Here is a 10,580-nt window from a genome sequence, read left to right as displayed (position 1 = left end):
CTATTGATAATAAAATTATAATTGTTGTGTGTAATATATATAAATAAATTCTTGTCCACTATTAAAAACACACTAATTAAGTATGTATTTTAACTATTGAGAGTTTTTCTTGTTTAAGAGAGTTAAGAATTTTTATTATTGCTAACTAAGAAATTCATTGGTTTCATTATATTTTGAGAGAGTATTGTCATCAATCCTATAATAATTAAATATGGGGACAGATATCTCTAAAAAAATGATTTAATCGTGACTTGGAACCAAAACAAATATAAAATTTTGTCATCTTCTTAATCTTATTTTACCCAATATATAATATATTAATAGGATAGAATTCAATTTTTAATTTAGAATAATTTTTATATGAATTAATTTTTTTTATAATTTTATTTTTGAAAAAAAAGTTTATTATTTGTAAATAAGGATATTTTTTATATTTGACATATTAAGGTTTGATTTAATAAAGTTTTTCGAAAAGGTATTTGTGCTTTTCAAAAGTACAAATATCTCTTTTTGTGTTTAGTAAATCGAAAGAGTCACATATTTTGTGCTTGTAGTTTTAAAAGTTAGAGGTGCTTTTAAAAGCACATAAGAGAGAATTTCTTAAAGTTGGTTTGTGTTTATCAAAACTAAAGAGTCTAATATAATTTCATACATTAATTAATATGTAAATTTAATTCTTATATTAATGTCTATTATAATATTTTTTAATTTTAAATAGTATTTTATTAAATACAATTGTTGTTATTTGTGCTTATTAAAAGTCATTTATAATTTAATTCACTAAACACATATGCTATAACTTTTAGAAAGCTAATTTTTATAAATTATTTTTGAAAAATAAAAATATTATCAAATTAAGACTAAATTTAAAGGGTGTGGGAATTAATTTGAAATTCATTTTTTTTTTATCTATTTTATAAATAAAAAAAAGTTAAAATTAAAATTCTCAAAGAAATTTGTATCATTCATTTTTAGTGGTTTTAAAACAAGAAAAAGAATTCAATTCTTATGAATTCTAATTTTTAGCATTCCAACCAAATTATGAGTAACTAAGACTTTTATTAAGACAAAGATGCAAGCTTGGCTAAAGGTCCAACTGCTAGAGAATTAATGTATGTGCATGGCTCAGTGTAAACAGATTCCCAACGCTTGTCTTTGAACTTGTCATTGCCGTCAGGTCCACCAAGAATAGCACCGGTGAGCTCATTGGGGTTAGGTTGGTCTTTATTCAACCATTTTGAGAAGCTCGTGGGACAGTTTACTTCTTCATCCTTTGGCAACTTTTGCATGGATGCACCTCTATGGTGAGCTTGTGTTGGTGGGTTCTTCCCAAACCCTACCATGTATGATCTTCCTTCAGGGTTCTTCCCTAGTATATAATCCATCTGCAGTAATAGAAAAAAGAGCTCAAACACAATAAAATAGAACATAATATTAGTTCAAGAAAAAGAAAGGAACTCAATAATAATAATAATGATAAAACTAACTTGTATCTTAGCAAAGGAGAGGAGGTGAGAGGGATCAAATTGTTTGTCTCCGCAAGTGATTTTCTGTTTATGTTTGGCAAGCAAATCACCATACACAGTGAACAACAATGCTGCCCCGGTAGCATATTGTGTGTTGGCACCATCTCTCAAATGAACGAACCCACCTATATATATATTTACTTATATTAAAACATTCATACATATAGAAGAGAAGCCATTGGTATTAATATTAATATTACTAACCAGGGGATAAGTTAATTTGATGATAGGGACTTTCCGGATGAACTGAACATATGAAACTTTCGGCATGAACTTTGAATGTGTCCAAATTCTTTGTTCCTTCAAAATGTAACTGAGGAGCAACACCAACACACGTGGTGTTAATTAATAAGATACACACCAATTAACTAAAACACTTTTTCATAAATAAATAAAGAACTAGTTAACCTTGGTAAGAAGGATTTGGGCTCCTGCATATTTAAGATCCCAATTAAATTCTGTTACGCTAGCACTTATCGATTCTTCTTCTATGTACTTCAAATACGCAGGCTTCCTCGTAGCCATGTATAACCATGTTGCTGCCCACATAAGTTCATCCTGTATTATCCAATAATTATTATAAACAACCACATCATCGTATATATATAACATTCACTAGATAAGATTGATAGGAAATTATTACATTATAGCCTGAGTAAGAGCAGTAGAAGGGACACTCTCCATCATAGGTTCCTTTGTGTGATTTCGAAAACACAAAAAGCTGCCAATAAAATAAGATACAAATTAAAATAAGAGCATGATTGTGTTTAATTATATATAACAAAACATTGTAACATACCGATTTCGCTTTGTTTAGGAGACTATGTGAATATTTACGATCAGAGTCCCTAAAAACGATAGAAGCAGCCGCCATTGCCGCGGCGGTTTCAGCTGCAATCTCAGTCCCTGGCGTGTTACTATCAATCTTCAAAACCGTTCTTTTTGTCTTCATATTTTCCGGTCGAACCCAACAATGGTGATCCTCTTCCGGGTCCCCTACCTGAAAAATAATAATAATATATACATATATTGCAACTTTTTATTTGAAAAAACATTAATTATTGCGTTATAAGGCTCTGCTTAGATATATATACCTGGACATATAATCTTTTGCGTCTAGAACTAGCTTTGAGAAAATAATCAGTGCCCCATCTAATGGCATCATGAACATTCCCCATTTCCTTTGTAGCTTCTAATTCTGATTTGTAAAAAATTGCAGCCCATGATAGGGTTGTAATAGTAAAAGCCATTGGGAGGCCATATTTTACATTATCCCCAGCATCATAGTAACCTCCAACAAGGTCCACCTACGTACATAATAAATAAATATATTATTATTACTTTTCTATGTTTGTATTGGAGATGCATTATAGTTACACATACATTAGCTAGTTTTCCATCATCTAGGGCTGAGTCTTCCCTCCAAGGTACCCTGTTATTGGAAGGGAGTTTTCCTGATCTTTGTGCCTCTAGAAATATTAATGACTTGGTGAGAGCCTCCTTGTAATTGAGTTCACCATTCACATAATGCACCATCATCTTCATTTCCAACAATGTAAGCCATGCTACAATGATGCCCCAATAATGCCAACAATGTGATCTTTGTGTAGTAGTACTGCTACCCATCACGAATAAGACACTAGATTGAAGAGTACTCAAAATGGGGCAAACACAAAGTGACTTGTTTCTTTGCATGAAGCACTTAGGGTTAAGGGTTGGACTTTATATGTGAAGAAAAAAACAAACTTGTTTCAGTTGTTGTGTTCACAATGAACCAAGAAGTGGAATAACTGATTTAGTTTGTGTTTGGCGGGAAAAGTGATGGGGGAGTTTGTTTTTTTGTTTGTGCTAATTGATGGAAAGAAAAGTAGGGGATGGTTGTGAGAGAAAGAGGGGTTAAGGCTTTTGGTTTTTGGGTGAGAGTAGTTTACAACCTCCTGAATGAACCCAATTTACACATTATACTATTCTTAACATGCGGTGCCCAAATCAACAAACTAAACCATCGTTCCCTAAATTTCTTGGTGAAGCCAACGGTTTATTTCAACTTCAATTTCTATTAGCTTGCAGGCTTTACCATATTCTTACCTAAGATTAGTCATATGATTCTTTATTTAGTAAATAACCACGGCAGCTTTGTTCTCTTCACATTTTTATAACGAAAACTTATGTGCAGTCGTAAAAATAATTAAAATTATTAAATTATATTTAATCAAATATGTCAAATTATTTAAAAACTTTAATTTATTATTTTTATACAAAAATAATACGAACAATTACCTAGTTTTATATTTACAAATATAATTGACTAGCATTGAAATTATTTCCGAAATCATAATCATAGGTTAAAATTTGAAAAAAAAATTATAACATTACTCTTATTTTTTTATCACTCCTTACATAATTATTTTTAAATTATATATTTGTATAAATCTACTGGAAAAAAAAAAAGACATTATCATTTTCCTAAACAATCCCATCCATAATATTCTTGTACAAAAGTATAGTGCAAATTTTCACGCTCTCATCATTATATCTTGTTCATGTTGAGAGATAGTTCCAGTCAAGTCAACCATAGAAATGCATCTCATCTAGACAACAATTCCAGTTAGCATGGGCCGAAAGCTATTCGGTTTCGTGCAAGTGTTCAAAATGATTGTAAGAATAAAAAACTCTTCCAAATATTACAATTCAAAACATGACATATTGACATGACAAGTTCAAAGCACAGGCAAAACCCCATAATAAAAAAAACAAATAATGGATATAAAATATGAAAAATATCATGGGTTACTTTCAATAATAATAATAATAATAACAAACAAGAGGATAATCACAAATCATGATGTCATTCTGAAAACTTCAAGCACAACAAATTTTTCCTTCTAAAGATGATGATGGAAATGGTGATCAAGTATTTGAGAAGGGCCATTTTCACCAATATCCACCTCACTCAACTCAACAGCATTTTACTGAGACACAAAATCAACAAATGGATTTTAAATACTGTGGTATACCCAAACCTCTAATGTACCCAAAATCTGATAACCTCTTCAATGTAAAAATATGTTTCATCTCTCACTGACATATTGTCTTCCATGGTCACAATAAACCAGCTTCAAAGAGATTCCTCCGCCTCAATGTCTCGTCGACAAGCTTGAAAGTCTTCTTTACAAGCTTTTGATCAAGGGCGGTCGTCCTATAGACCTTGAAGACGCGATCCACGTGGTCAGGAGCAGTGCTCTGGAAATATAACTCTTCAAACTTCTTCTTCACAAACCTGCAGAGGTAGTTTATAAACACAACTAAGAAGAAAGCTTGAAGTAATAGGTAATAATGCAGAATTTGGAATGATAATAAGTTGCTTACTCATATGCATGCTCAATCTCTTGCTTCCCTGTAGAAACTGGCTGATAATCTTTGAACCATTCACATACATTGAGTGGGACCTGAACAATGAAAGACACTGTATTAGACCGAAATGACGACAGCTTCGACCAATAAAAAGGTGTGCATTGTACAATGTCCGGAGGTTCTTACCTTCAGGATCTTCTTCTCGAATATGTCGAACTTGTTTAAAAATAACATGAAGGATGTTTTCTGTGCATAGAATGGAAGGGGTGTTATTATTCATTGACAGATGCAAACATTAATTGTTATCATCAGTTCTTTATTTTCCATAAGTATAAATAATATATATAAAAAAAAGGTAGTATGGAATGAAACCTCAAAACATGGCTGCTTAAGGACCCACTCAAAAAGTTCCTTAGTCTCCATCATTCTGTTTCTGTTCTCATCCTCAAAAAGCGTTTGATCATACCTGAAGCAAATATCATGTCAAGACCATAGTAGCTTCACACACCTGTTAATTATCAGTTATTACACACCAAACTCTTTAACATTACTAACACCAAACATGCTAAATCCTTACCTACAGCACTAGAACGAGTTTCCCTTATTCATCGCTTTCAAGTAATTGGTAAGTGCTTTTAAGTGCAAGATGATAACTCATAGAAGGTGTATACTCATAACTAAGTTATGCAGCTAAAATTACATTATTTTGTAATCATATTAATATACGCAAACAATTGGTAAACCATACTCGCTAATAGCAGCACAGAATATTACAGCTGAAACTCCTTCAAAAAGATGGATCCATTTTCTCCTTTCATTTCTCTGGCCCCCAACATCAAAGAGTCTATAGACCTCACCACTTTTCTTGTTTTCTCCAACAGGGCTGTCAAAATAGCACAGACATACCAATCAAGTTGTTCCGATCTCTAAACCAGATTAAGATTTGAGAAAAAGCAACATGACATTATAAATAATAAGTAACCAACAAGAGCACAACTGCCTTCATGTGCACACATACATGCCAAGACTGAATAACACTTGTCTCAATCTAATGTTGTGAATACTTATTAGTAATAGGTAGAGAGAAAAAGTAATAGGTACCAAGATTCTACAACATTGTTTCTATATAAGCTCAAGCAACAGGAATCAAGCTAAAGGGTTAATATTCCAAAAGCTATAATTCATAACCAAGGAATTGCACTCAGTAAATGTAGAATCTAATTTATTGTCCCCTTCAGAGACTGCTGAGAATTTATATATGAAGAGTAACTAGTGAGACTAAAGACTGAATAATGCATTTGTTTGAAACTACGATTTATGCCTTCATTCTAAGTTGGTTAATAATGAGCAAATATACAGCACTACTCAGCATATAAAAATCTTCAATCCAGTATAAGGGAGGGTCAGAAATAAGCATTTGACTATCATTTCAGGTCAGTATGTTCACCTGAACTGGATTTCCACAACACCTGTTGTACGAACTCTTGCATACAGAACATCCTCCTGTATAATAGTGAAAGAAATATGAGGTATTTTACAACAATTTCATATTGACGGTTCTATAAAAGAAAAAAATATAGTGTGCTTGGTGTGGTGACTACATATCAGGTAACTTTTGCAGCATCACAATTGACAATATGAATATGCTTGCCACTACTAGAAAGTTAAATTGAATCATTGATAAAAACAAGCTAAGGACAGCAAACAGAGGTAACTGCTGATCAGATTTGTGATGAATAAAGCAATATATGATCATTAATATGGTTATTAACAAAACATGATCTACAATTTTGTCATACTTGGAACATTTAATACACATAGCCCAAATAGAAAAAAAAGGTTTGTAGTATACTAAGAGAAAATAAAACACATTACAGTAACAACAGAAGAAAGAATGAAAAACCAATCTTGGATACCTTTGTTGGAACATAGTTTGCATCAGCCAGCCTCTGCAAATTTTCCATGAAATAATGGGTACAATCTGGAACTTGAAGTTCATTACCACGGGCATATGTTTCCTACAGCAAGTAAAATGTTTGACATAAATACCAAGTTATTGATGAGAGAAATACCAAAGGCAACACAATCAAAGTGTGCAATAGAGCCACCTGAATTGCAGCATCCTCCCAGAGAGTCTCTATTTCCTTTGCAAGCTCCTTGGTGAGAAGTGGGTAATCGAGCCTGCCTCCAATTTCCGAGAGTTTCTCACCGATACCCTGTCATAAAATCAATCTCTTTTAAATAACAAGACTTTTGATATACAAGTTAGACAACTGCAACAGATGCTTCAGAAAAGAGACCTAAATAACTACCTGCTTCTCACTGGATATCAAATACTTTGAAGAATCTATATCATTCTGAGCTAACTCCTTCGCCCCATCATGCAGTAGCTGTTTAAACATGTTAAGCACAATCTAAGGAACCATTTTCTCAAATATATCCAATAAAACTCAACTCACATTTAACTTTTTGTTGAAACTATGGTGGCACTATTAAGCTCTATGTATTTTTAAAAGAAAAATAATCAACACACCCTTTCAAGTATTGCGTACTTTTATTGTCTGATACACATTAGCATGAATGACTGGTATGTAGCTTTTTAGCTCTGCCTCATCAAAGCCCGTTTGAAACAAAAGTTTTATCTGCATATTTCAACCATCAGGCAATGTCAGCACTCAATATAAGGTTACCTAGCAATCATATATTATCCTAAGAAGCTGTAGAGAACAAGCAATTTCTTGCCTGCTTAAAGATTGTAGACTTCCCTGACTCTCCAGCACCTAAATAACAGAGAAATCGATTCGTTTATTTATGTAAATCCACAAAAGATAACATCAACAAAAGCATGCAGGTTGTAACAGATTGTGTCATATATGATTATTTCTGCTCTTGACAACATCACAACTGAAGTAATGTTAGATTCCAAGTCCTTCTAGGAGTTTCAACCCTTGACTAATTTTATGCTTGGGAACTTATATGTGGAGTATATACAATAACACAACTGTGATATAAAGGGAAAGCTGACCCAAATGAAACAAACCTAGTAGTAGAAGTTTCTGAATATGCTTTTCAGCCTTTGTTTCTAATTCTATTCTTCTCTCAATTTCTGCAGCCTGCAAAAGCACAACAGCTTTATCAAATTAGATCTCATTTTAATGTTTACAATTATCTGTGGCCTAAGTAGTATGCAATTTTTCAAGAAAAGCGAACCTGTGCATTTTCTTCAGCCTCGGCATCATTATAACGACGATTCTTGCTGCAGAGTGACCCCATATGTTCTGTTACAAAAGATAGCATAGAAGATGCACTAGTCAAGCTCCACCAGAAATCAGTGTTTCAATGCCCTTTTATAATGCATATGTCAAGTAGTGAGCTTGAGTTCACCTAACAAGGAACTAGAACAGTGTCAGGAGCATACAAACACAAGCAGGTTCCTCCCCAACCCCTCTCCCTTCCAGTGGAAAATCTTAGGCCAATTCATATGCTGATACCTCCATGCAACTTGCCATGGCATAATCAAATCAAATAATATATTCTCATCCATGTAATAAGACAAATAAGCACATAAATCAAAACAGACTTAAGGGTACAGCTGGACAGCAAGAACAGGTTGAATCAAAATCTGCATCGAAGTATGTGTTTGTTTTGTCTTTCAAAACATCAAAACATGTATTGTCAAAATCACATTCAGTTAAATTTTAAGTCCCCCTCCCCCCAAACAAAATCAAAAAATAAAAAATGGTCGTTGAATCAAACCATAATTTGCAAATTACCACCAAAATACACTCTTAGCCAAAAATATTTTCCAAATCATATCCAAGGTTTAGCATCATTCTCTTCCAAGTTACTTGATTAAGGTGCTGTATTGAATATCCTAATCTCTATGCAGCATATGGAGAAAAATAGTGATCTAATCATGAACTACGCATGAATGACTAAAGTTCAATTTACAATTTGCCCTGTGCACCAGTATCTACAACTTGAATTTTTTTTTTATTTCTTTTGCTTAAGACCTTTTTGTTACCTACCTATGACTTGGGGTTTACCACACAGCTAGACCCCATCAGCACATAGAAAAAACAGCATCATAAAGCTCCATTTTTTTTAGTTTAATATTTTTTTATCAGCTAAGCAATACTAGCTGGACAGAAAGAAACTAATCATTTCAAGCCTTGAATGATGATTCCCTCCTCACTGAGCAAGGAACATTTTTTTGCAGTTGAAGTACAAAGAAAAAGCACGAGTATTGAGAGTACAATCACCTCAAAGGGGAGTTCACATCAAAAGGAGAATAACATAGTAGAAAACTGTCAAAGAAATCAAATGTAAAACACACACACACACAGAGAAAATATGAAGAGAAAAATAAAAAGTGAAATAAACAAAGAAAAAGAAAATAATAATAATAAAGTAGCATATATGCGCATCTCGATCTGCATGTTTAACACCAAATACAGAGATCTCCTGAACAAAAAATCCTCCAAACTCCATAAATAAAAGATCTTGAATTAGGAATGCAACAGAAGAAGAGAATGGGTACCTGAAAAGAATCAAAAGTGGGTTTCTTTTTGCAGGGTTTTGTGGTGGAGCTGGAATATGCTCCTAGATTTGGTGGATTTGTGAGGTGTGAAGTGTGAAGAGTGAAGTGTGAAGAAGTGAAAATTAGAAAGCAGAAAGCAAGTTCAGCAATGTTGTTCTAATGTGGGGAAGATATAGTATTCTAGTTCTATCCTACTATGGTATAATAATAATATTAACAATATTATTAATTATTAATAATTAATGTTGGTTAAATTAAGGTAACAATGGCGCATATAATATAATAATAAAACGCATGTTGTAAGTTGTAACGGTGCGGGTAATAACTAATGGGCATAGTGATACAGAGATGAATACAGACTTAAATTAAATATATACGAAATATGAGATTAAAGAAAAAGATAGAAAGGGGTCTGTTTCATACTGAACCTTGCAGAAAATAGCACAGGACTGGTCATTATAGTTTGGACCATTGGATGAGGCACTAAAATTAATCTATGGTCCTTAACTTAGTATTTAACTGCATAACATAAAATGCTTTATTCGGAAGAAAAGAAATTAAATGAGGTATTTGGTAATTGTGTCATGTCATTAGTAGAAAATAAAGGGGTCCATGGGTGGGCCAAATCTAATTCTCCAAGAAGAGTTGGATCTGAAAATAGCAACACTTGGATGCACATTAGCGTCTCAATCAAACCATCTCAACCGTCCACTTTTCACGTTTTGGACAAACTCAATAAAATCATCCTTATAAATTGAAGAATGTAACGTAACTTCAAATTAATAAAACAAACAGCATTTTGTTTCCATCAACAACGATTCATTTCCAAGCTTTTTCACTTTTCACTTTTCAGGTCAATTTTTGTAGCTGATTCCCAATTCAGAATATTTATTATTATTAAGCAACACCATTGCTCTGGGATTTTTTTTTTTTTTTGCTTTTTCTTTCCAAATTTGTGACATTCTCGTATCAATTTGGTGCCAGATTTAATATCAGATGTTATAACTAAGCAATCGGCATCATACTGATTTTCGTGTTTTGTAGCTTACGAGTTGTGCCAGAATTATCTTGTGTAGAGAAGACGATGGTTTATAGGTATTTTTCTACGTGTCATTCTGAAATTTAGGAAATAGATTTTTTCAAATTTTTTTTGTTTGAAT

The 10,580-nt window shown here is 32.8% G+C and overlaps 2 protein-coding genes across 5 annotated transcripts; both read right to left on the bottom strand.

The window, feature by feature from the left end:
* Nucleotides 1-1,061: 1,061 nt before the first annotated feature.
* On the bottom strand, nucleotides 1,062-3,152 carry LOC107470623 (endoglucanase 16). The gene is made up of 8 exons (XM_016090026.3): nucleotides 2,910-3,152; nucleotides 2,621-2,833; nucleotides 2,326-2,526; nucleotides 2,170-2,247; nucleotides 1,935-2,084; nucleotides 1,731-1,839; nucleotides 1,488-1,651; nucleotides 1,062-1,385 (listed from the first exon to the last, which is right to left on the bottom strand). The coding sequence occupies exons 1-8, from the start codon at nucleotides 3,150-3,152 to the stop codon at nucleotides 1,062-1,064; spliced, it is 1,482 nt and encodes a 493-aa protein (XP_015945512.3).
* A 1,056-nt stretch (nucleotides 3,153-4,208) lies between these two features.
* Nucleotides 4,209-9,580, bottom strand: LOC107470658 (guanine nucleotide-binding protein alpha-1 subunit). Of its 4 annotated transcripts, XM_021134346.2 has the most exons (15): nucleotides 9,421-9,580; nucleotides 8,265-8,381; nucleotides 8,091-8,158; nucleotides 7,921-7,993; nucleotides 7,623-7,660; nucleotides 7,433-7,522; nucleotides 7,193-7,270; nucleotides 6,989-7,096; nucleotides 6,797-6,898; nucleotides 6,328-6,383; nucleotides 5,629-5,763; nucleotides 5,253-5,346; nucleotides 5,067-5,126; nucleotides 4,896-4,975; nucleotides 4,209-4,806 (listed from the first exon to the last, which is right to left on the bottom strand). In XM_021134346.2, exons 3-15 carry the CDS (start codon nucleotides 8,151-8,153, stop codon nucleotides 4,629-4,631), a joined length of 1,155 nt encoding a protein of 384 aa, XP_020990005.1. In that variant the 5' UTR covers nucleotides 8,154-8,158; nucleotides 8,265-8,381; nucleotides 9,421-9,580; the 3' UTR covers nucleotides 4,209-4,628. The 4 variants fall into 4 exon arrangements, with proteins under 4 accessions (XP_020990005.1, XP_015945545.1, XP_015945542.1 ...); XM_016090059.3 differs by lacking the exon at nucleotides 8,265-8,381 and having other exon boundaries at nucleotides 9,421-9,579; XM_016090056.3 differs by having other exon boundaries at nucleotides 8,091-8,275; nucleotides 9,421-9,574.
* Between the last annotated feature and the right edge of the window lie 1,000 nt (nucleotides 9,581-10,580).

Source organism: Arachis duranensis, chromosome 10 (assembly GCF_000817695.3).
Source record: "Arachis duranensis cultivar V14167 chromosome 10, aradu.V14167.gnm2.J7QH, whole genome shotgun sequence".
NCBI classification, from domain to species: domain Eukaryota; kingdom Viridiplantae; phylum Streptophyta; class Magnoliopsida; order Fabales; family Fabaceae; genus Arachis; species Arachis duranensis.
This window is presented reverse-complemented; position numbering and strand designations above follow the sequence as displayed.

Excerpts from the sequence above, each read along its gene's own strand:
- LOC107470623 (XM_016090026.3), bottom strand. The coding sequence starts at position 3,152 with ATGGGTAGCAGTACTACTACACAAAGATCACATTGTTGGCATTATTGG. Across the intron at positions 1,840-1,934 it reads CCCAAATCCTTCTTACCAAG|TTACATTTTGAAGGAACAAA; the intron begins GTTAACTAGTTC and ends GTTGCTCCTCAG. Across the intron at positions 1,652-1,730 it reads TCAAATTAACTTATCCCCTG|GTGGGTTCGTTCATTTGAGA; the intron begins GTTAGTAATATT and ends ATATATATATAG.
- LOC107470658 (XM_016090056.3), bottom strand. The coding sequence starts at position 8,177 with ATGCTATCTTTTGTAACAGAACATATGGGGTCACTCTGCAGCAAGAAT. Across the intron at positions 7,994-8,090 it reads AGGCTGAAGAAAATGCACAG|GCTGCAGAAATTGAGAGAAG; the intron begins GTTCGCTTTTCT and ends GTGCTTTTGCAG. Across the intron at positions 5,347-5,628 it reads TTCTGTGCTGCTATTAGCGA|GTATGATCAAACGCTTTTTG; the intron begins GTATGGTTTACC and ends TATTTGCTTCAG.